The sequence below is a fragment of the Rhinopithecus roxellana genome, chromosome 18, assembly GCF_007565055.1.
Source record: "Rhinopithecus roxellana isolate Shanxi Qingling chromosome 18, ASM756505v1, whole genome shotgun sequence".
NCBI lineage: Eukaryota > Metazoa > Chordata > Mammalia > Primates > Cercopithecidae > Rhinopithecus > Rhinopithecus roxellana.
In genome coordinates, this window is record NC_044566.1 from 44,541,831 (window position 1) to 44,567,274 (window position 25,444).

Below are 25,444 nucleotides of genomic sequence, written 5' to 3' on the forward strand. Positions count from 1 at the left end.
AAGCCATATTATCACAGGATGTTGCTTGTTAAACTTGGATCAGAACAAACAAAGATAGATTAAAAATGAATGACACACTCGTGAGGCTTTGTATCAGTAGTAAGTACAGTACTTACCTCGTAGGAGTGTTAGGAAAATTAAACAAGATATTATTAGATATTATTTTTTAAGTGCCTAGAGCAGTGCCTAGCATGTTAAAGAAATAAAATTTCATGAGAAAGTAGTGTCCTTTTTGAATCTACAGATTAAGAAAATATGTACCTAACACTCCAAATTACCAAGAATTCAGTAATGCTATATAAAATAATTCATATTTGTTTATCATGCCTGGATTTGTACAATTTGCAAGACAGTATATCTGTGAAAGATGCTGTTACTTATCAGTCTATACAAACTGTTTAATATGCATACGAATTTGCAATAAATCTGAGGAGGTCAGGAGTTCACAATACACGTATATGCTCCATACACTGATCCTCAGTGTCTGCAAAGTAGGACTACAATTGGTCATTTTTAACTGATTAGAATCCTTCTAGAATTTTTATGTTTACACTAATATAATGTTCTCTCTCCTCCTACCAGAGTCATGGCTCAATATGACCCGTGAGAGTTGAGTAAACAAAACCAACACATACCACAGAAGTTTGGCACCCTAGAAACTTAACATAAGAAATGACTGACTAGAGTACTGAGATGCATGTTTAGAATGCAAGTGTAATGAACAAAGCTTCAATCTACTTTAACCCATTGCCTGAGAATCGACTGCATTAACAAAAAAAGGGTTAGCCAACAGCAGATGCAGGGAATGGTCAGAAAACAAAAGGTGACAAGGCTTTCTTGCACTGTCTAGAGGAGAAGGTACCCCGACCTATGAACACAAATAATCCAATCTCTTGAACACAAATATCCCTACGCTGCGGAGATGCAAAGCCTCATGATGGTGTCATTCATTTTTAATCTATCCTCGTTTGTTCTGATCCAAGTTTAACAAGCAACATCCTGTGATAATATGGCTTCTCGTATAGTTTTGTCTATGGGTAAAAGATATGTTTAGCACTATTACTTTTCATCGTGAGTAAATCAGCATTCTATATTACACAGCCGTTGCTATAAGTGAATTTATTTATTTATTTATTTATTTATTTATTTATTTATTTATCTTTGAGATGGAGTCTCGCTCTGTCGCCCAGGCTGGAGTGCAGTGGCCGGATCTCAGCGCACTCCAAACTCCGCCTCCCGGGTTCATGCCATTCCCCTGCCTCAGCCTCCCGAGTAGCTGGGACTACAGGCGCCCCCCACCTCGCCCGGCTAGTTTTTTGTATTTTTTTAGTGGAGACGGGGTTTCACCGTGTTCGCCAGGATGGTCTTGATCTCCTGACCTCGTGATCCGCCCGTCTCGGCCTCCCAAAGTGCTGGAATTACAGGCTTGAGCCACCGCGCCCGGCCGTAACTTTGTTTTTTTCTGGTAGAGAGTGATCCCTACTACATTGTTATCCCTCGGAAAAGTAGGCTAAGACGTATTTTTGCCTTTGACAACCAGTTCTGGTTTGGAATGTGTGCTACATCAATGACTTATACTACGTTAATTAACTACTACTTATGTACTGTATTGATTCATTCAGTTCAATAATTATCCTAAGTAATAAGCAAAACATTTTGTTGGAAGATGTATGGCTATAAAGATGGATTATAGAAATGTGGAAGCAACCTAACTGTCCATCACCAGATGAACGGATAAACAAAAGGTGCCATATGCATACTGATTTGTTTTTCTAAGACCAGCCCAGCGGGCACAAAAGAACCAGCGGGTAGGCAGGGCTCGGAGCAAAACTGCAAATTTATTTTGGTCACCTAGCTTCAGGGAAGTACGTGGGTAGATAGAGGTCTGTTGGCCTCAGGCAAAGGAGGCCGACAGAGTCCCCCAGTGGGGCTCTCCGATGGAGTTCCTAATACAGTCCCGACCGGAGTGAGGGACTGAGGAAGGCCGCGCGCGGTGTCCGTCCTGATCGGCTTTTCCAGGAGTGGGAGGGCAATAGGCGGGGCACCAGCGTGTAGGGGGGTGTTCTGCAGGTGCGACCAGGTAAATCTTGGTCTCTTCGGATTGATGTCACCTGGCACATGCCCGGTTGGTCTGCACCCTCCCTGGGTGCCTGGCTGCATTTTCGCGTGCGCGGGAAAAGTTGGTGATGAAGAACCCGGAAGTGCACCATCTTGCCTCCGTTTGTCCAAATACATACAATGGAATATTACTGTCTTAAAAAGGAAATTCCAGCACATGCTACATCACGGATGAACCTGGACATTATGCTAAGTGACACAACCCAGACACAAAAAGACAAATACTGTATGATTCTGCTTATATGAGGTACCTAGAGTAGCCAAACTTACAGAGATGGAAAGTAGAATGGTGGTTGCCAGGGCCTGGAGAAAGGAGGGATAGGGAGTTAGCATTTAGTGAGTACAGAGCTTGTTTTACAAGATAAAAGGTTTTGGAGATGGATGGTTGCTCAACAGTGTGAATGTATTTAATGCCACTGAACTATCCACTGAAAATGGTTAAGGTGGGCCGGGCGTGGTGGCTCACGCCTGTAATCCCAGCACTTTGGGAGGCCAAGGCGGGCGGATCACGAGGTCAGGAGATCCAGACCATCCTGGCTAATACGGTGAAACCCCGTCTCTCCTAAAACCACAAAAAAAAAAATTAGCTGGGCATGGTGGTGGGCGCCTGTAGTCCCAGCAGCTCGAGAGGTTGAGGTAGGTGAATGGCGTGAACCCAGGAGGCGGAGCTTGCAGTGAGCTGAGATCGCACCATTGCACTCCAACCTGGGCAACAGTGCGATTTTTTAAATGGGGGAAACCTGGGTTTTGGTTCCTGTCCTAGGGTGCTTACTTCAGCCTACAGGAGAGGCAAACAGGAGGTCTGGAATAAAGTATGGAAATTCAGGCAAAAGAAAGGTTAACACTGTAGTGAGGAGACCCCGGCCGATCTCATGAAGAAAGTAACACAAGACGTAGACTATTACGTGATTCCCTCAAAGTCTTAAAAACCACTTCATAGAAGCTTCTCATCGCTGCTTGAAAAACATCATGCCCAGGGCCGGGCACGGTGGCTCACGTCTATAATCTCAGCACTTTGGGAGGCCGAGGTGGGCAGATGTATTGAAGTCAGGAGTTCGAGACCAGCCTGGCCAACATGGCGAAACCCTGTCTGTACTAAAAATACAAAAATTAGCCGGGAGAGGTGGCACACGCCTGTAATCCTAGCTATTCAGGAGACTGAGGCAGGAGAATCTCTTGAACCGGAGAGGCGGAGGTTGTAGTGAGCCGAGATCACGACGATGCACTCCAGTCTGGACAACAGAGCGAGACTCGAGAAAGAAAGAGAGAAAGAGAGAAAGAGAGAGGGAAGGAAGGAAGGAGGGAGGGAGGGAGGGAAGGAAGAAAGGAAGAAAGAAAGGAAGAAAGAAAGAAAGGAAGAAAGGAAGAAAGAAAAGAAAAAGAAAGGAAGGAAGAAAGGAAGAAAGAAAGAAAAAAAGAAAGAAAGAAAAGAGAAAGAAAGAAAGAAAAAGAAAGGAAAAGAGAGAAAGAAGGAAGGCAGGAAGGCAGGAAGGAAGGCAGGAAGGAAGGAAGGCAGGAAGGAAGGCAGGAAGGAAGAAGAAAAGAAAAGAAAAGAAAGAAAAGAAAAGAAAAGAAAAAGAAAAGAAAAGAAAAGAGAAAGAAGAGAAGAGAAGAGAAGAGAAGAAAGAAAACAAAACATTAGGCCCAGGAGATTCAGACTGCATTGCACACCCCCCTCCCCCCCACCCCCCCACCCCCCCACCCCACCCCACCCCCCCCCCCCCCCCCCCCCCCCCCCCCCCCGTTCTCAGTTCAGCCCTCGCTCCCAGGGTTTGCACCCGAAAGCCCTCGCTGGCCCAGCAGATGGCGCCGGTGCCCGCATTGCGCCCCTCCAGGCGCAAAGGGGGCACTCTCCCCGGGCCTCTTGTTCCTCTCCTGGGTGACTCTTCCGCCTTCGGAGCCCGCCTCTTCGCCACGCCCCTGCGTCAGCGCGCTCAGCACGTTCGCCGACGGCGCGGCTGTGAGGAAAATGGCTGCGTCTTCGAGTGGTGAGAAGGAGAAAGAGAGGCTGGGAGGTGGCTTGGGAGTAGCAAGTGGTAACAGCACACGAGAGCGGCTGCTGTCTGCGCTTGAGGATTTGGAGGTCCTGTCTAGGTAATGCTGCGAGCCTGAGAGCCGGGCTGGAGCTAGGCCGGGGCACTGACCCCGGAGCCGGCCGGGCCAGCGTTTGTGCTCGTCCTTGGGGTTCGGCGGGGAGGGCCAGCTCGGGAGTTTCGGGTGCACGAGGGTCACGAACATGGGGTCCGCAGCCCTCCGGCACTCTGGACGGCTGTTTTTCCCGTTAGACGGAATTTTAGCAATGAAAAGAACTCGCGCGGTCTGAGTCCCTTCGTCCACAGCCAGCCACTTAACATTCATGGAACGCCCCTTGGGTGCGAAGCACTAGGGAGACAGTAGTGCAGGGTAGGCTGAATGCCGGCTGTCGAGAGAGAGACAGATGTGTAAACTGCCTTGAAGCCTGTTTTTGTTAGAGCGCTGCGCTGCGGGGTACTGGAGCACAGGGGCTAGGCACCTTTCCTGGTTGTAGTCAGGGCAGGCCCTCTGAAGAAAGGGCTGTTTGGGAAGCATGAGCTTGCCAGACTCACTAGGCAGCACAGGTAGGTAGAACAGCAAGTGCAAAAAACCTGGCTTGGTGGAGTTGCAATTTGTGTATCAGAGATAGGAGATGAAATTAAATGTCATTCTTTATATTCTGTCGCTTTTCATGATAAGTCTTTCAAGTTGAAGCCTTCCTTGACTCCCTCACATAGACGTGGATGGTAAATTATCTTGGTTCTACCTCCTAAAATGTTGCTCACATTTGCCCTCTCATTCCTACCTCGCTGTTCATAACTGCTCTTAAATGCAGCCTCCCAAACATTTTTAATTGCCTCATGCTTCTGCACTGTATCCTTTTATATTGGCCAAGATCAGTTTTAAAAGGCATGTTATATTACTTTTCTGCAGAAAAATGATATAAAACCTACCTCATTGGTAGATTTGCGTTGTCCAGTGAGGTGAAGTTCAAATTCTTTAGTCGGACTTCCACATCTTCATTGCCATTCCCAGTCTTCCCCCGATTTGGTGAATGATTCATATATCCTTCAGATTCCAGCTCAAATGTCACTTTTTCTGTAGCCAACATTCTTTGACAGCTTTAGAATAAATCTTATCTGTTGTATTTTAAAACATACCTGATATAATCAGCACTGTATCTTCGGTGTAAATTTAGTCCTTGCCATAGTAATTGCTACCAAGTTACCAGGTCAGCACAATATTTAATGATGGAAGAAAACCCTAAAACAAATAGACTCCAGAAATTAAATGGCTTATGTGTTTGATCCACTGTTTAAAATAAACTGTATTATGGCCGGGTGTGGTGGCTCACGCCTGTAATCCCAACACTTTGGGAGGCCAAGGCGAGCGGATCATTGGAATTTCTTCACAGAATGAAGCTGCTCTGGTGGTGTGACTGGCTTCCAGAAAAGTCTTATGTGCTCACTCAGACATAGTTATGTGTACTGATTCTGTGATCTGTGAAGTTTGTGAGTCTCTGAATGTAATTTGTGTCTGGCTTGCATTTATGGAAATGAAAAGAAAATTCACGAACGTACCTTACATATTTTTAGGTTGAGCCTCTTGGCTTTAAAAAATAGTGGATTTATAACTTAGGATCTTTTTTTTTTTTTCTATTAACCTGATTATGTAGCCTTTCAGGGTATTTATTACTTTGTAAAATGTAATGCAAGGAGACAGTCTTAAAAAATTGAAATACAGGTTGTAGTCTAAACATTTTTCTTAACCTGTTTGTAACTCAAAACTCATTGTTCCACAGAACCATGTTGATGGGAGTCTTGAGGTTTCCACACCAGCCTGTTAATTCTGTTTACCTGAAAAGTGTATTACCACTAATAATGTAGGCTGTAACACCTATGGAAATTTTATTTCTATGGGGAATTGTGGCTGGATTCTAATGCACTATGCCAGAAATGCACCTTCTTTGTAGCAGGACAGGGCTCTTACTTCCACATATTTAACCAGAGAGTGAGTATGGGCCTTCCTTTGGCCTCTTTTTCACACATGGGGAGGACAGAGGTTTCTACTTTGTCCTGGACTGTTACAGAACATGACTAAGTCTTAGAGACTTCTACCTCCCCTCTACTCCTGTGCCAGAGACTTCTACCTCCTTTGTTAAGGCAAGCCTTGTAAAGCCTTCTGTGGACTCACACTCCCAGATTTGCAAGAACAGAGGAAGGCTTGTCCCACATCTCCTACCATAGCCCCACTCCAGTCAGCACCACCCTTGCCCCACCTGAAACCAGCTTTTACTTAGACTAGAGGTTCTCAACAGTTTGTGTCTCACTTGTGGTGTACACGAAAAAGTTTGCATAACATGCTGTTTTCATACACTGTTGATCCATCAGCAAGTCCTGATAGCTCTACCTCCAAAAGATATCTGAAATCTGTCTATGTTTCTCCCATCACCATTACTAAGTCCTGGAGGCTATGACCTAGTCAAAACCAATGTCATTTTTTGCCTGGAACATTACAAAAACCACCTGTTCTGGCCCTCTTACAGTCTATTTACCAAATCGCTCAGCAGTTTTTAAAAGTATAAATCAGGTCATGCCTTTTCCCTGTTTAAAATGATCCAGTGGCTTTTCATTGAATATGGAATGAAACACTAATCTTTACCATAACTGTAAGGCCCTACGTAATCTTACCCCTAGCCTCCTGGCTGCTATATCCTCACTTTGCTTTCCTCTCCCCACTGTACCAAGCCCTGGCTACACCTCCTCAGATCCATCTTTGGGGCACTGAACTATCTGTATCTTCTGCTGCACTCTTTCCTCCCAGATCTCTTGGCTGACTTCTCTGATTTAATCTGTGTCTTATGTCAAAGCTGTGCCCTTAGGATCCTAGACCTTCTCTGACCACCCTGTTAAAGTAGCCAATCCACTCCCCCAATAGTCTCTAATAAAACATAGCTTTATTTCCTTGCCAACCCTTATCACTTTAGTTTTATTTCTTCTCTTAGTTCTTGTCCTTGTATTAGAATTTAAGTGCCACTGTTCCCTTTGATACCTCGAGTATCTAGAAAGTGCCTGGCACATAATAGGCACTCAATAAGTATTTGATGAATTAGTGAATAAATGAAGACTTTGCATTCTTGTATCTATTTTTTTCATTTATTGATTACTTCATAAATAATGGTATGGGGAAGTAGTAGCGGGAAGGGTTGGGTCTAGTTGACATGATCCAGAAAAATAATATAAGGCTAGCTGGAAGGAGGGTGGAAATTTGAAGGTAAAAATAGCGTGGTAGCCAGTGAGAAAGTACAAACACTCGGTCTGATCAGAGCAGTGTCAGGTAGATAGTTGTGAAACTGCCCCCCCTGCATAATTTCTCAAAAGTCCCATCTATCAACAAGTTCGAAACTAATATGTAAACATTAGCTGCTACACATTTTTCCCAATCTTATTTTCCTCATCAGTTGCTAATTTTCATTTAGGGAAATTGTCATGTTTATTAAATGAGCATCCTAAAAGAATATCATTTTATTATGTGTAAGGATCCCTCTTAGATATTTATTTAATATACATAAATATATCTATCCCTATAAAAACATCTGTCCCTGATAGATGTTGATTTTAATTTTAAAAATTCAAATAAAGTGGAGGATCATTAAAAAATGGTCCACGCATCCCTTGTTTTATTTTACCTTAAAATATATAAACATATGTTCATTCACTAATCATGTTATGTAAGACAGGAGTCAGAAAACTTTTTCTGCAAAGACCAGATAATAAATACTTTTGGGTTCGTGGGCCATATAGTCTCTGCTATAACAGCTCAACTCTGCCTCTGTGTTGGGAAAACTGCCATAGACTATTTGTGTATTAATGGGCAGACTGTCTTAGGAAAATGTTATTTACAAAAACTGCAGATGTCCTGGATTTGGCCTGTAGATCCCTCATGTACGAGTTTTTCTTGTATAAATCACTCATAATGCATTGTCTGCAATTTGTAGTTTGATTTCTAGATCAAATCAAAATGAGAACTTAGCCTCTCATCAAGCAGTCTTGGGGCAGACCCTTAGTTTTTATGACTTTTCCCTGGTCCATCCTTTATAGCTGTCCTTTGCAAGCCTCTATCGAGTCTTTCCAAGCATTAGGGTTTTTATAGAAAGAACTCTATTTACAATCATATTTCATTGGCATTTAGGTGATAGCTATTTATATAATGATAGTATTAAGTGGAAATTTTATAAATAAGTTTGGTAAGCCGCACAACCGAGTCTTGGTGAGCTGAAGTTCAGTCATAGCGGACTGTAGGGAGTCGCCCTGGGTGTTCAGCATGCTGTGAAAGCGTTTTTGTTGTTGGTTTTTCTTTTAGGGAACTTATAGAAATGCTGGCAATTTCAAGAAACCAGAAGTTGTTACAGGTTGGAGAGGAAAACCAGGTAAGTGGCTTGTTTTTAAATTAATTAATTTCTCTTTGTTTTTAAATAAAAAGACAAAAAAACTTGATTTCTGCAAGTTTCCTATTTATATTTACTTTGAGAACAGGAATATTAGATCCTTTTAAGTTATTAACTGAAACTTTAAAATTGATATTTTCTTTGCATCATTTACTTAAGATAATAGTGTGCTTAAGAGGAATAGTTGCTTAAGGGCTTAGCAGTATTTTATTATTTTCTCTTACAATTCTAGTTACACTTAACGTATTTATTTATTTTTGTCCTTTGAATTAACCAAGAAAGGCTTGTTATATGGAGATTACAACAATATTTAGAATCAAAAGTTAATGCTCAAAAACTTACCCTGTATTGTAAGTATAGTTCCCTAATGCAACTTGAACATGAAGGGAAATAAAAGAGCATACAACTCTTACTAGACATTGCCTTATAGGTGTGAAAGTACGGGCACCTTTTCTGTGCTTTCTAATTTTCCATGGAGGGTGAACAGACTTGTTTTCCTGATTTCAGAAATTTTTTTTTTTTTTTTTTTGAGACGGAGTTTCGTTCTGTTGCCCAGGCTGGAGTGCAGTGGCGCAATCTCAGCTCACTGCAAGCTCCGCCTCCTGGGTTCACGCCATTCTCCTACCTCAGCTTCCCAAGTAGCTGAGACTACAGGTGCCCGCCACCAGGCCTGGTTATTTTTTTTTTTTTTTTTTTTTTTTTTTGTATTTTTAGTAGAGACGGAGTTTCACCGTGTTAGCCAGGATGGTCTCGATCTCCTGACCTCGTGATCCGCCCACCTCAGCCTCCCCAACTGCTGGGATTACAGGCATGAGCCACCGCACCTGGCCTCCTGATTCAGAAATTTGTTAGAGGTAAAAGGATAAATTTTATATTATGTTTTTGGCACAATTAATTTTTTCTTTTTTGAGACAAGTTCTTGCTCTGTAGCCCAGGCTAGAGTGCCGTGGCGTGATGACTGCTCACTGCAGCCTCAACCTGCTGGACTCAAGCAATCTCCCACTTATCCTCACCAGTACCTGGGACTACAGGCATGCACTATAATGCCATGCTAATTTAAAAGAAATTTTTTTTTTTTTTGGTAGAGATACAGTCTCACTGTGTTGCCCAGGCAAGTCTTGAACTGTCTTGAACTCCTCCTGCCCTCAAGTGATCCTCCCCACCTTGGCCTACCAAAGTGCTGGGACTACAGGCATGAGCCACCATAGCTGGCCAAAAAAAAATGTTTTGAGAGAAAATGAATGGAGAGGATTAACCTTTCTAAAAATGATGTAAAGTAGAAGAGGAGACAGTAATAAATCTTTTGTCTGCATCATTATCTTAATTCTATCTTACGACATGTTTTGAGGGCAGGGAAATCTGACAGACTCAATAGAAAAGTGTCAGTGAGCCTCAAAAGGGGAAGAGGGGATCCAGATGAGGCCACAGGCGGGGAAAAACAGCTAACCTTAGGGGTAGTAAGGTTTTTGTTTTGTTTTTTCAAAAGAGAAAGAGGCTAGAGATAAATATGTTAATAGAAGACTGCTAGTCTCTCAGGTACTCTGTTAATACCTGTGGGTTTAAATAGGAATTTATACAAAATGTGCAAGAAGTAAAATGCAAGGCTTGACTTTATTTGATAGACACTTATTAAATGCTTGCTATGAACCAGGCACACAGATTATTCAGAAGACGATAATTAAGAACTGTAATCAGCGCTGACCTTTCTTGTACTTTCTAAAGAGTAGCAATTCTGTGAATTGTATCTTGTACTTAGTACTGTGGATTCCTATGTAATTTTCATTGAAACTGTTAATATTAGAGAGGGATGTGCCCATTTGAAAATTTTCTAGCCACCATTTTATTTGGATGGTTATAATGTTATATAGAATTTTAGAATTAGAAAGGATCTTAACGATGTTCAGTTCAACTTCCTGTGAGACTGAGTTCCAGGGTGGACAGATGAGCTAGAGGTTAGTGGTGAGTGGAACCAGAACCTAGGTCTTCTGACTTTAGTTGGATAATTTTTTTCTATTGAACAATAATATCTAAAGAGAATATTTTTTACTCATGGGTAGTATACAAATTAGTTCAAACTGTGAAAACTTCTTGAAAGTTGTCATGGAACTCATGTGTACTACTTGCCTTAATAATACAGCTTTTACAGAAATGGAAACCTAGCTTTCTGCTACGATGTAGGAGGAATGAGGATTAGAGGTCTGTTAAATAAATGGAATATACTTTACTTTTTACAGAAAAAGCTTTCTGTTGTTATTTAAAATACTCTTAATATTTGGCAGTTTGTAGCTCAGTCTTTTGTCTATTGTATTAGAAGAATTCCTGTAAAAATGAGAGGAACTTCATGTCAAAAGGAGCTTGAAGAGGCATACTTGTATTTTTTAGTCTTCAACAAATTTTTTAAAGTAGTTTTAAAATTGATTCTGAATTTTGATAGCTATTTTCTTTCTGAAATAGTATTCTCTGCTTAGCACAGTAAAGTAAGGGTATTTAGACTAAACTTGCATCTTAATTCTGTACTGGGGTGGTGATCGTAATAACTAGCCTTTGCTGAGCTCTTCCTGTATGTACTTAAAGTGCATTATATCATGAATCCTCACAAAACCTTTATGTAATGGCTACTATTAATATTATATTCCTTTTCCAATTAAGAACACAGGCTCAGAGAGGCGGGTAACTTTCCCTATGTCACACAGCTAGCAAATGGAGGACTAGAGATATGAACCACCAGACTTTCTATTTTATGTGTTTTACCCTTCAAGGGTTTTGCCATATCTGCATACCACTTGTTTATTTACTGTTTTATGAAATCACTGTTTTTTTTTGTTTTGTTTTGTTTTGTTTTGTTTTGTTTTGTTTTGTTTTTGTGAGACAGAGTCTCGCTCTGTCACCCAGGCTGGAGTGCAGTGGCATGATCTGGGTTCAAGGGATTCTTCTGCCTCAGCCTCCTGAGTAGTTGGGATTACAGGCGTGTGCCACCACCCCCGGCTAATTTTTGTATTTTTAGTAGAGACGAGGTTTCACCATGTTGGTCAGGCTGGTCTCCAACTCCTGACCTCGTGATCCACCTACCTCGGCCTCCCAAAGTGCTGGGATTACAGGCGTGAGCTACTACACCTGGCGAAATCACTGTATTTTTATGATCATCTTCATCATAAGTAATACTGTGCATAAAATCAGAGTTTCAGTGTCTCAGTTTTTTCTAATATATATTAGCACAAATGTGTAACTGTAAAAGCTTTTTTAAGTTCTTGGTGCCACCTAAAATCATCTCAAATACTAATTTTCGGGAGAACCTTCATTATATATATATATATTTTGAGATGGAGTTTCGCTATTGTTGCCCAGGCTGGAGTGCAATGGCACGATCTCATCTCACTGCAGCCTCTGCCTCCGGGTTCAAGTGATTCTCCTGCTTCAGCCTCCCGAGTAGCTGGGATTACAGGCATGCACCACTATGCCCAGCTAATTTTGTATTTTCAGTAGAGATGGGGTTTCTCCATGTTGGTCAGAACTTTTGACCTCTGGTGATTCGCCTGCCTTCGCCTCCCTAAGTGCTAGAATTATAGGCTTGAGCCACCGTGCCTGGCCTATGTTGTATTTTTAAGGATAAACTCTTTTTTTTGAGACAAAGTCTCACTGTCACCCAGGCCAGAGTGCAGTGGCATGATCTTGGCTCACCACAACCTCCACCTCCCAGGTTCACACAATTCTCCTGCCTCAGCCTGCTGAGTAGCTGGGATTTTAGGCACCACCACACCCAACTAATTTTTGTATTTTTAGTAGAGATGGGTTTCACCATGTTGGCCAGACTAGTCTCGAACCCTGACCTCAAGTGATCTGCCAGCCTCAGCCTCCCAAAGTGCTGGGATTACAGGCATGAGTCACTGTGCTCAGCCATAAGAATAAACTTTAGAATTGTATCTTCCCTAGGAAATCACTAAACTTGCTCATGTTGCCATATTGTTAGTTCTGAAAGACTAGTTTTATTTTGTTTTGTATGAAAGAATAGCTGAAAAAGTAGAAAAGTTTTATATTTATGTTTCCCAAAATAAGCATAGGTAGGCTATTTTTATTCTTAACAAGAATTAGGAATAATATTTTGAAGGTGTTGAAATTTATAGCCTAGCCAATTCAGTTATGGATTCTTTGTTTCATTGGAGTGCAGCCTTTCAGTAGTCTATTGTTTGATTTAATTGACTGTTATCTGACAGGTCCTGGAGTTGTTAATTCACCGAGATGGGGAATTTCAAGAACTAATGAAATTGGCACTTAATCAGGGAAAAATTCATCATGAAATGCAAGTTTTAGAAAAAGAAGTAGAGAAGAGAGACAGTGATATTCAGCAACTACAAAAACAGCTAAAGGAAGCAGAACAGATACTGGTAAGTTGACAGAGGTTGGTTCTTAAGGTTAAAAAGGATATTGTTTAATCTGTTTCTGAAAAATCTGTTGTCAGTATTTTGAAGAGCAGAAAACCAGACTTTTTCCTTTTTTTTTTTTATCTTGAGACAGAGTCTCGCTCTGTCCCCCAGGCTGGAGTGCAGTGGCGCAATCTCGGCTCACTGCAAGTTCCGCTTCCCGGGTTCACGCCATTCTCCTGCCTCAGCCTCCTGAGTAGCTGGAACTACAGGCGCCCACCACCGCGCCTGGCTAATTTTTTGTATTTTTAGTAGATACGGGGTTTCACCGTGGTCTCCATCTCCTGACCTTGTGATCCGCCCACCTCGGCCTCCCAAAGTGCTGGGATTACAGGCGTGAGCCACTGCGCCCGGCCAAAAAAACCAGACTTTCCAAGTCTAAAAGTGACATCTTGTCACTAACCATTGCCCATGTTTGAATGAAAGGCTACTGTCATTCTCTTTTTTACTTACGTTTTCAGATAGCCTGCATTACTTGTGAGCCACATTTTCATTACTTAAGGATTTTACAGTATTGAATTTTAGGAATGTAAAGTTTTACTTTTATCCTGGTCTGATATAAATTTTAATATCAGTAGTCTAAATCTTTTTTTTTTTTTTTTTTTGGTGTCTGATCCTTAAGATAAAAATCAGGAACATTTTTTACATATTTTGAAATCAGTAAAAATATATACACATTTTATAAATTGATTAAAATTTACATTAATTTAGTCATTCATCCTCATCTGGGTAGGCTTTGGACATATATCCAGGATGTGAGTTTTTCCTTTGCTGTTCTTGGCTACTATTTCAAAGAGGCAATTTATTTGCTACTATTTGCCCAGTTACCTCACTAAATACTAACTAATATAATATGATAGTATTGCAGAAATAGTTGAGCTTAATTCTCATGTCGACCAGACATTGCTGGCATCCTTAACCACTGATGAATCTCTTAACAGATGTGTCAAAATGAGCTCCAGTAACTAGAAGCCTGTGTAGTTCAGGGTAAATTAATCACCCTTACTGAGGAAACAACTCATTAGTAAATAGTCTTTTAAAATATATTAAAATCAGGCCAGGCATGGTGGCTCACACCTGTAATCCCAGCACTTTGGGAGGCCAAGGCAAGCGGATCACGAGGTCAGCAGTTCGAAACCAGTCTGGCCAACATAGTGAAACCCCGTCTCTATTACAAATACAAAAATTAGCCAGGTGTGGTGGTGTGTGCCTGTAACCCCAGCTACTCGGGAGACTGAGGCAGGAGAATCGTGTGAACCCGGGAGGCATAGGTTGCAGTGAGCTGAGATCGCGCCATTGCATTCCAGCCCAGGCGACAGTACGAGACTGTGTCTGAAAAAAAAAAAATTAAAATCAGCCGGGCATGGTAGCTTGTGCCTGTAATCCCAGCACTTTGGGAGGCCAAAGCGGGCAGATCACCTGAGGTCAGGCCAACATGGTGAAATCCATCTCTACCAAAAATACAAAAAATTTAGCTGGGCATGGTGGTTCACACCTGTAATCCCAGCTACTTGGGAGGCTGAGGTAGGAGAATCTCTTGAACCCGGGAGGTGGAGGTTGCGATGAACTGGGATCATGCCACTGCACTCCAGCCTGGGTGACGGAGGGAGACTCTTTTAAGTCATGACCAACGTGGAGAAACCCCGTCTCTACTAAAAATGCAAAATTAGCCAGGCATGGTGGCGCATGCCTGTAATCCCAGCTACTCGGGAGGCTGAGGCAGGAGAATCGCTTGAACCCAGGAGGCGGAGGTTGCGGTAAGCCGAGATCGCGCCATTGCACTCCAGCCTGGGCAAAAAGAGCGAAACTCCATCTCAAAAAAAAAATTTGTCTCAAAATATGTTATTTATATGTTTATATATTGTATATATATATAAATCTGTTTTTCCATTTGTAAGTAATACTTGCTTATCAAACGAAATTCAGAAAATACAGAAAAATGGAAAGAAGAGGGGAAAATTGTTTTTAATTCAGCTGCAGAAAGAATGCCATTATTCATAGTTTGGTCAATTTCCTTTGAGTCTCAGGTACATTCATTTTTTAGCTTATTGTAGTTAGCAGGATACTAACAGACTTTCAATTACTGTTTATTGAAACCTAAGCATTTTTCGTATAATTGTATCCAGTTTGTTTGATTTTCCCACTTTGTGTTATAAACAAAGAATTAAAGACAGCGAACACAGGACCATAAAACTGAATTTCATGACTTAAATAGTAGTAACTAACATTGATTGAGCACTTAGGCACCAGGCTCTATGCCTTGCATTTTATATGCATTACTTCCATTTTCATAACAGTTTATATAAAGTCAGTGTCGTCATTTAGAGGAAGAAATCAAGACTTTAATAACTAACTTACCTATGGAGGCTAAAAAGTAGATTGAATTTAAACCTTGATCTCTCTGACTCCATACTCTTTTTTTTTTTTTTTTTTTTTTGAGACAGAGTCTTGCTTTGTTGCCCAGGCCAGAGTGCAGTGGCACAATCTTGGCTCACTGCAACCTCTGCCTCCTGGGTTCAAGCAATTCTCCTGCCTCATCCTCCCGAGTAGCTGAGATTATAGGCGTGTGCCACCACACCCATATAATTTTTTTGTATTTTTAGTAGAGATGGGCTTTTACCATGTTGGTCAGGCTGGTCTCAGACTCCTGACCTCAAATGATCTGCCTGCCTCGGCCTCCCAAAATGCTGGGATTACAGGTGTGAGCCATTGTGCCTGACTTGACTCCATACTCTTAACCACTGGTCATAGTCGAGGATATGCATACATTAGGTTAACTTCATTTTGTCCTTTAGCGTACCTGGGGGGTTGGAGGGGGTGGTGTTATAATAAATTGTTTAAATTCATTAAACATTGAGGTTATATATAAATGAATAAGAATATGAATTCAAAGTTGTATCTTCCAAACTAGGGGAAAAAAGGTATTTTAAGGCCGGGCGTGGTGGCTCACGCCTGTAATCCCAGCACTTTGGGAGGCCAAGGTGGGTGGATCACCTGAGGTCGAGAGTTCAAGACCAGCTTGACTAATATGGAGAAACCCTGTCTCTACTAAAAATACAAAATTAGGCAGGCATGGTGGCGCATGCCTGTAATCCCAGCTACTTGGGAGGCTGAGGCAGGAGAATTGCTTGAACCCAGGAGGTGGAGGTTGTGGTGAGCTGAGATTGCGCCATTGCACTCCAGCCTGGGCAAAAGGAGCGACACTCCGTCTCAAAAAAAAAAAAAAGGGGGGGGGGGTATTTTATTCTTGAACTAGTTACAAGAATAGGATGCTTTTGGGGTTGTGCATGGTCTGGATATCTCCTGCATGTTTATGATAGAAAATGTGAAGAAAAAGTAGACAATCCAATTTATATTTTGTTTTTACAACTGATTTGTGAATGGGAGACTAGTTCATAAATATAATATTTCTTTCATTAAATATGACTGAAATAGGCCGGGCGCGGTGGCTCAAGCCTGTAATCCCAGCACTTTGGGAGGCCGAGACGGGCGGATCACGAGGTCAGGAGATCGAGACCATCCTGGCTAACACGGTGAAACCCCGTCTCTACTAAAAACTACAAAAAAAAAACTAGCCTGGTGACGTGGCAGCGCCTGTAGTCCCAGCTACTCGGGAGGCTGAGACAGGAGAATGGCCTGAACCCGGGAGGCGGAGCTTGCAGTGAGCTGAGATCCGGCCACAGCACTCCAGCCTGGGTGACAGAGCGAGACTCCGTCTCAAAAAAAAAAAAAAAAAAAAAATGACTGAAATAAATAATGTCAAGAGGTATTTCAGAACATTACAGATGATTGTTGGGATTTCCAAGTTTCGAAGATTGTTCTTGTGGGATAAAGGATCTTGTGAATTAAGCCAAAAACTAAGTTTGATACAGTTGAAGAATAAACCACATTTTTTTTGATGTTGTTTAAATTAGGCAACAGCTGTTTACCAAGCAAAGGAGAAACTCAAGTCAATAGAAAAAGCAAGAAAAGGTTAGTATGGGAAGACTGAATGACCTGAGAAGTTAAGGTTCTGTTTTCAAGAGACCAATGAAGAGGATATTACTGATAATCATTTGCTGCTGTTGAAAGGATTCAATAAATTTTTATTGTAAAGTGTGTTATAGCATTGTGCTAGGTGTTGTGAGGGAGGTAGAAGTATCACATCCTTTTTCAGGTTATAAAAAGCAATTAATACAAGGCAGTTTATGGCTGTGTGCCCAAATGTGCAGTAAAAACAGTGAGTTTATAAAATTGGTGGGAGAGGGAAAGAGAAATAAGGGTTAGAAGTGGAATTTGTACCAAATCTTGAAGGCCAGGACAGAGAGAGTGAAAGGACATCCATTGGACAACTGAGCTGGGACTGAAACATCATGAAGTCAGAGCCAGTTATAGTCTTGGCTTGTAAGCACGTTTGGTGGTGCAGAGGCCCCACATGCCTTCCTGGCCTGCTGTCCCTCTTTCAAAGGCTTCTGTTATGGATCTTACATGACTTTTTAGTTTGCCATACTAAAGGTCAGAATTGTAATTACAACTTTGGTTGTTTGCCTTTAGTGATTTGTACATATGATTTTACATTTATTCATCTGAGATGTATTGTCTAACTGTCCTCTTTTTTGGGAACCTACTTTTTTATTGTTGCATATGAAAAACAGCTAATATTCTTCTGAGTTAGGTTAGGCTTCTGTAGCAACAAACAAATCTCTAGGAGAGATGACTGAGGCTGGCTGTTGACTTCTAGACTGTAGTTTGATTTTGCTTTTAATCTTCAAAAATTTTACATACACTTTGTTACATTGAAACAGTATCTAAAGTTTGTAAAATGAAGTGTGTGGTTCTTCTCAGAGGTAACTATTAATGTTTGGTATATGTCCTTCTAGATTTTTTTTCTAGATCTGTGAGTATGTATATAATAAAAATACAAATACACATATGTACATGTATTTTAAACAATCAGGTCATATCGTACATATTATTTAGCAGTGTTTTGTTCACCTAGTGAATACATTGTAGACATCTTTCTACTGAGGTCTACTTAAGAGCCTTAGGGCATATTGATCAAACAGAGTGGTATGAACTGTCTGCTCTGATTTCATAGCTTGGATGTCTGAGAAATAAAACACTATTTTCTCCGTTTTATTTGTCCTCACTATTGCTTTCAGAAGAGTAATAGTATTTAACGGTAGTTAATAATTGAGATTATTGAGTGCTGTCATGCTAATCTCCGAAATTTGTTTATGTCAGCTAATGTTTCTGGATTAGTGTCCTGTTTTTGGAGATTTAAGTTTATACTAAATATGTAGATATTGTTAAGGAAGGCGGGTGACTGAGTTTATTTTATTTTCGGATAATTTAAAATTAAATACGATGGGTAACTGATAGATACATTTCTAAACTTGTATGTTTGTTAGACTACAGGTTATACTATCCTCTTAACTCTTTCAGGTGCTATCTCCTCTGAAGAAATAATTAAGTATGCACATAGGATCAGTGCAAGTAATGCTGTATGTGCTCCACTGACCTGGGTTCCAGGTAAACACACTCCTGTTTTATACTAGATATATGTGATTTTGAAAATTCTTAGGTGACTGTGTACACACATAGATTTAATTTAGAATGTATGTATCCTTAGAAACCTCTGCCACATATTTTCACATCTTTAATGGTTTATAAGTAATGATATAGGCCATGGGTTTTATAAATTTTGTTTTCTGTGAAGCCATTATTGCTAGGGAGTATGTTTCTTTCCTCTTTTGAAATAATAATTTGATTTTTTTTTTTAAAGTACAAGATAATGTGATGCTTCTAAAGCTTTGGATTTATATCCCATTATATCAGGGCTGGCCAGAAGCCAACTCTTTAGAGCCATTAGGATTTCCACAAAGGTTCCAGCCTGAGAAAGACAGTTCCAGTTATCTTAGATGCTAAAGACAAAGTGCTCTGTACCCAACAGTGAACACACAGACTTGGAAAGAGCTGGGATAATTAGACAGCAAAAGAAAGTATTAGGCTGCAACTGTAATGACAGTGGACGATACATAAAACAGGAGACGTAAGGTAGCAGCCTTATTGGAGGAAGGGGAAATATTAATAGTTGTCTCCACTTCAGTAACTCCTGAAGGTGCTGTGTTACCATGCTGAAAGCACTAAGGGTGACTATAATTTTGGGGATGAGTAATCTGCAGTTGGTGAGATGTGCCCGAAAAATCAGTCCAAATCTGGTCATGTTTTTGTCAACCACATACTGCTGTTTAGTGTGCTGTCATGTTTGGGATGAACATTACCTGCTCCTGCTATTTCGCCACGTATAGGAATTAGTTTCTGAATGACCAAATCAAAGAGGTTGGTTAGAAAAAGGTTTCATCTTAGACAAGGTGGCATGAGGAAAAAAAAGTAAAACAAAAAGGTGAAAATTAAAAAAAAAAAGTTTTAAATTGAGACAGTCCTTCTATTAAACATTCCAGTCCTTTCCATCTTATAAGTGTCATGATTTTTTTCTCCCTTCTAGCATATATCATTGTCCTTTTCTTGCTAGAAAATACAGTTAAGTTTGAATAATTGAGATTGATAATTTTCTTAAGTTGTCATCCAGAATGTTTACAAAAAAAGACTTCTCATTTTTTTTAAAGTATAGAAAATAGTATATTCTTGGAAAGATTCAGAAAAATTAAAATGCATGTATTTTTAAAAGTAATATGCTATTAATAACAATTTATAAGGTGACTTTTCTCTTTTTTTTTTTTTTTTTTTTTTTTTTTTTTGAGATGGAGTCTTGATCTGTTGCCTAGGTTGGAGTGCAGTGGCACGATCTCAGCTCACTGCAACCTCTGCCTCCCAGGTTCAAGCGATTCTCCTGCCTCAGCCTCCAGAGTAGCTGGGATTATAGGTGCGTGCCACCACGCACAAATAATTTTCATATTTTTAGTAGAGATGGGGTTTTACCATGTTGGCCAGGCTGGTCTTGAACTCCTGACTTCAGATGATCTGCCCACCTCGGCCTCCCAAAGTGCTGGGATTACAGGTGTGAGCCACCGCACCCAGCCAGATGACTTTTATATTTCAAAATTGAAAATGTAGCCTGAACTTTTCAGTGTGAACCAAGGAAAATGAGTATGGCAAAGAACATATTAACACTTATTTTTAAAAATATGATTGAATTAAATGCAGTCTTTATTGTTTTAGGAGACCCCCGGAGACCGTACCCAACTGATTTAGAGATGAGAAGTGGGTTACTGGGTCAGATGAACAATCCTTCCACTAATGGTGTGAATGGCCATTTACCGGGAGATGCACTCGCAGCAGGAAGATTGCCAGGTAATGTTAAGCCAAAGAGTGTTTCCAAACAGATCAAGGTTTTCCAGAGATGACAAGTTGGAATATCTTTCGGTAAACCAAGTTTGAGATTCCAGACACATTTTTTTTTTTTAAATTTGAGACAGTCTCACTGTGTCGCCCAGCCTGGAGTGCATTGGCACAGTCTCGGCTCCTGGGTTCAAGTGATTCTTGTGCCTCAGCCTCCTGAGTAGCTGGGATTACAGGCGTGTGCCACCACGCCTGGCTAATTTTTGTATTTTTAGTGGATGTGGAGTTTTGCCCTGTTGGCCGGGCTGGTCTCGAACTCCTGACCCCAAGTGATCGCCTGCCTCAGCCTCCCAAAGTACTAGAATTACAGGTGTGAACCAGTGTGCCCGGCTCTCAGACCCAGTTCATTATAATAGCTAGATTCTTTGCCAGTTTATTCTACTCTCTAAAGATTCTCCTTGAGGGAGGTATGAAATTAGAATAAGCTGCCTTTCTCTTATTTGCAAATATTACACTGTCTTCCTCAGGCATTAGGCATCTCTTTTAAAATTATTGCTCTAAACATAGGTTTTTTATAATTGTGAAACACGCTATGTAAATAGAGTAAGACAGTTTATGGAATAAAGTGAACACACCCCTGAACAACCCCCAGGTTGACAAAATGAATAGCAATAGCTTTTTATAAACTTTTATAACTTTATAAAATAGTATTTCTGTGAGATCCATTTCATTCTGAGCTTCCGTTTTCCTCAAGTTTTTCATAGTTTTTATATATATTTATTTATGTATTTTTTATATATTTATTTTATATTATTCCTCATCCTTTATAGTTTATAGGTGACTTTTGTTTTGATGTGGTAGAACATTGGGAAGTAGAAAAAGGCATTTTAAAAAGGAAAAAAATACCCTTTCTGAGGCAGTCACTTTAAATATTTTAGCCCGTTTCCTTTTTTCTGCTATATATTTTTTGCTGAATGTTACATCATAAGACTGTCACTGTGTCATTCATAATGCTTTGTATGCATCATTTTTGTTAGCTACCTAAAGTACAATATGGGGAACACACTGTGATATCCTTGGATATCACCTCGTATTTCTCATATTTTAAAACTACAGAGAAAACAGAATATGGGGAGTCACTGCCACATTTTTGGACCAAGGAAGGGGCAGACCTAGAAACAGTCCTCCCCAGCCCCATCCCAAGGCCAATACTCATATCATGGTGCTGTCATTGGAGAGGGTGTAGTGTAGTTGTGGCCCACTCCATGGCAGAGAAGTTAGATGAGGCGTCAGAGGCCAGAACTGGCAAGCAGGAAATTACCCACTGGGGTTCCAGGGAGACTTGCTGGGAAGCTGCCCTTTGGGATTGTGGTGAAACCTGCTGGGAAACCACCTTTAGAGATGCCACTGAAAGTTGCTGTGGTGAACACCACTTAATGTCCTGCACACCAACCAGGCATCACAGCAGTAAAGGAAACAAAAACACTCGATCCAGGAAGTGAAACTTGTTTGCCAATGGAGTCCCACCTGTGCCCTCTACTGACAAAACTTAATTGTGGCAGCTGGCAAAGGAGAAACGGTTTCAGGGGCCAGAGAGAAGGGTAGATTTGAAGCTAACTGGCATACCTCTCTGGTTAATACCATAACTCTTTATTTTGACACTTTAAAAATCTGCCTTCTGTCTTTGAGTCTTGAACTATACCTGTTGATGGGCTCTGTCCCTTTGCTTCAGAAATACAGACTTTTAATGTGACTTGGGCACTTTTTTATAAGGAATTTCATATGCATACATTGCTAATCAACCTCTCTTTGATGAGAGTCATTTACAATAGCAGTTCCTCTATCAAGAAATCATACAAATCTATTATAATACTAAAGTACCTATTACCTGTTTATAATACGTAGAATAATCTACATAACCTAGTATACGTAATTATATATTATATATACATATAATAGATACATAGATACAGGAAAAATTTGTAATTATAAATGTCTTACAAAAGAAAAATTATGTCAACTATTTGAATAGTTTCTTACAGAGTAGTATGATTTTTTTAAAAAAATCCCCAGTTGCCAAAATATCACACTTTTCCTTGATAAATTTGATTTTTATTAATTTGGCCAAATGTGTATTTTTTTCCTAGTCTTAAAAAAATTGGCACAATAGCTTATGCCTGTAATCCCAGCACTTTGGGAGGCTGAGGTAGGAGGATAGCTTGAGCCCAGGAGTTGGAGACCAGCCTGGGTAACATAGTGAGACCTCATCTCTACAAAAACTTTAAAAAGTACTCAGGCATGGTGGTGCATACCTGTAACCCAGTTACTCAGGAGGCTGAGGCAGGAGGATTGCAGCCTAGGTCGGGGCTGCAGTGATGTGTTCATGCCACTGCACTCGAGCCTGGGTGACAGAGTGAGACCCTGTCTCAAAAAAAGAAAAGTAAAATTTTTAAAAATATACTTCAAATTGTTTGCATAAAGGAAAAAGTAAGAACTAGATTAATTACAAATAGAGCTGTTCTTATCTATGCTTCTTTTTTTCTCCAGATGTCCTTGCTCCACAGTATCCATGGCAGTCAAATGATATGTCGATGAATATGTTACCACCAAATCATAGTAGTGACTTTTTGTTGGAACCTCCTGGGCATAATAAAGAAAATGAAGATGATGTAGAGATTATGTCAACGGACTCCTCAAGCAGTAGTAGTGAGTCTGATTGAAAAACCGTAAAAGACAATATACAGAATTGAATACTGTAGAATTCCATTTCTTTAACAGTAGCAGGGAAATGTAAACCACGGGTGACAAAGAATAACCAGGTAAATACTGGCTTTGGTAGAATTGTGCAGCTATTGAAAGTCAAAGTGAACTTTCTTTTTAAAGCCAAAGATTATAGTTTTAGTTTTAAGCCACTAGGTAGATATTTAGGGGAATAGTCAACATTTACTGTTGAAAAGAGAAAGCAGTTGCTATGTGCTGTCTTACCCTGTTCTGTTCCAGTTTTGCTGGATTTGTATGTAGCCGTTCTAGAAATAGAGTTGAGGGAAATGATCCACGTACGTATCACTAATAGGCTTCTTGGAATTTACAAAAGCATTTTTAAGCTGGCAGTGGATGACTGAATAGGCATCATATTTCTTTTTGTGTGTCATTTAAAAGTAACAAAAACTCCCATTTGACAGTAAAGGCTCTTGGCTTCTGTTGGAGGAATGGGAAATTGTCTCAATTTGTACAGTTTGTAATTATTGTAATTTTTGTAAATAAATTTGTTTGTACATTGTATGCTTTTTTTTTTAGTTTAAATATACTGTCAGTGTAGGTAGGAAATTATTTCTGTAACTCCAGTTGCATTTTATAATACTTAAGTGACTAACTGAATTGAAACCTATTACAAGTAATAGGTTTCTCAAAGGCCCACATTCCTATTAGAAGAAATAATTTTTTTTTTTTAATAATTGAAAAAACTTACCACAGCCTTGTCTGATTTTAAGAATAGATTGTGTGAAAAGATTTAGAATGGAAAGCAACCATTTCTTCCCTTCACCTTCCTCCTCTTGCAGTTCCTCAGGAGTCACTTTTAACCACTTCTAATTTCTGGTGGTAACCTCTGTATTTAAGTAATATGCTTATACAACTATTTCTTGATGTATCAGTTTTAGACAATATATCTTCTGATTTCAAAGGTAATAAAACATTTAATGTGAAACATTTAGCAAATACAGTAAAGCACAAAGGAGAAAATAAAATTGTTAGCATTCTACCCAGAGATAATATCAATTCTTATTTTAGTGTAGATTTTTTTAAAGTTCACATATACTCTTTTTTGTAAAATGAGAATATTTCCTGAGATACTGCTGTATTTTTCAGTTGCTAATCTGTATTCTTCAAATGAACTGAGAATTCCATTTTTCCATCATTTTTTCCTTTTGATTATTTTTGATCTCTAGAAAAATTGGAAAATAGGAGATTAATCTTACATTTTCACCATCTAGAATTAAGAACATATAATGTTTGAATGTCTTTCCCCCCAGGGTTATTTTTATGAATGGACTAACACAATATCTAATTTTAACCTTTCCTTTTCCATATACTAAGAATATTGATCCATGTGGATACATTCTTGAAAGATTTACTTTAATGGCTAAAATTTTATTGTGGTATGTACCATAATGTAACTGCTTATTTTTATTACCAAATATTTAGGATAAATTCAAAAGGATTGTGTTTTTCAAATTCTTTAATACTGTATTAGTTTTCAGTTGCTGCCATAACAGATTACCACAAACTTGGCTCGAAACAACACAAATTTATCTTAGTTTTGTAACTCACAAATGCAAAGTGGATCTCATCTAAAATGAAGGTGTGGGCAGGGCTGCATTCCTTCCTGGAGGCCATAGGGGAGAATCTGTTCCCCGCGTCTTTCAGGTTTTACAGGCCGCCCTTGCTCCTGCTCCAGGCCCCTGGTTGGTGAGTGTTTCTCATTCCGCATTAGTGTGATGCTCTTCTGCCTACCTTTCCCATATTTAAAGGATCCTGTGATCATTCTAGGCCCACTGGATAACCCAGGATAATCTTATTTAAAGTCAGATGATTAGCAACCTTTATCCTGTTTGCAACCTTAATTCTTCCTTGCAATCTAACAAAACAACATCCATAGGTTCTATAGATTGGGATATAGACATTTTTGGGGAAAGGGGGTCATTATCCTGCCTATCAGAAATAATCCAAACTTTTCCCCTGAAAATTACACAAATGTACATTCCATCAGCTTTACAGAAAGAATGAGACTTAACTATATAAAGTACTAAGTCAGATATCATAAGTCTATATAATAGATTTCTGAAAATTTTTTTTAAGTTTTTTTGTGTGTGTCCCAGTAGATTCCCTTAGAATAACTGCCTCTGGAGATCATTTGTCTATAAAAGGTCATAAACTCAAATTTATCTTCAGAAATGAGGCCACTAACACAATGTAAGGAGTGGCTAGATACTACTTAACAGAGTGGTAGAAATTTTGGGCAAAACTAGAGTGTATGCCCAGGCATTTAAAATTAGATTATATAAACTGTGGGACAAATCTAGCCCAAAAGTACCTGTTTTTTGTTTTTTGTTTTTTCCCCCAGAGATGAGGTCTTACTGTGTTGCCCAAGCTGTTCTTGAACTCATGG

General features: G+C 39.9%; 1 protein-coding gene and 1 long non-coding RNA gene across 2 annotated transcripts; one reads left to right on the top strand and one right to left on the bottom strand.

Annotated features, from left to right (window-relative positions):
• Positions 1-4,033: 4,033 nt before the first annotated feature.
• Positions 4,034-24,054, top strand: MED4 (mediator complex subunit 4). Its single transcript, XM_010363861.2, has 7 exons — positions 4,034-4,212; positions 8,494-8,560; positions 12,790-12,960; positions 16,911-16,968; positions 18,421-18,507; positions 20,158-20,289; positions 22,825-24,054. The coding sequence occupies exons 1-7, from the start codon at positions 4,088-4,090 to the stop codon at positions 22,995-22,997; spliced, it is 813 nt and encodes a 270-aa protein (XP_010362163.1). The 5' UTR covers positions 4,034-4,087; the 3' UTR covers positions 22,998-24,054.
• Positions 20,140-22,999, bottom strand: LOC104662763. The gene is made up of 3 exons (XR_748039.1): positions 22,785-22,999; positions 22,590-22,698; positions 20,140-20,355 (listed from the first exon to the last, which is right to left on the bottom strand). It is a non-coding gene; the product is annotated as an uncharacterized LOC104662763 (long non-coding RNA).
• Positions 24,055-25,444: the final 1,390 nt, after the last annotated feature.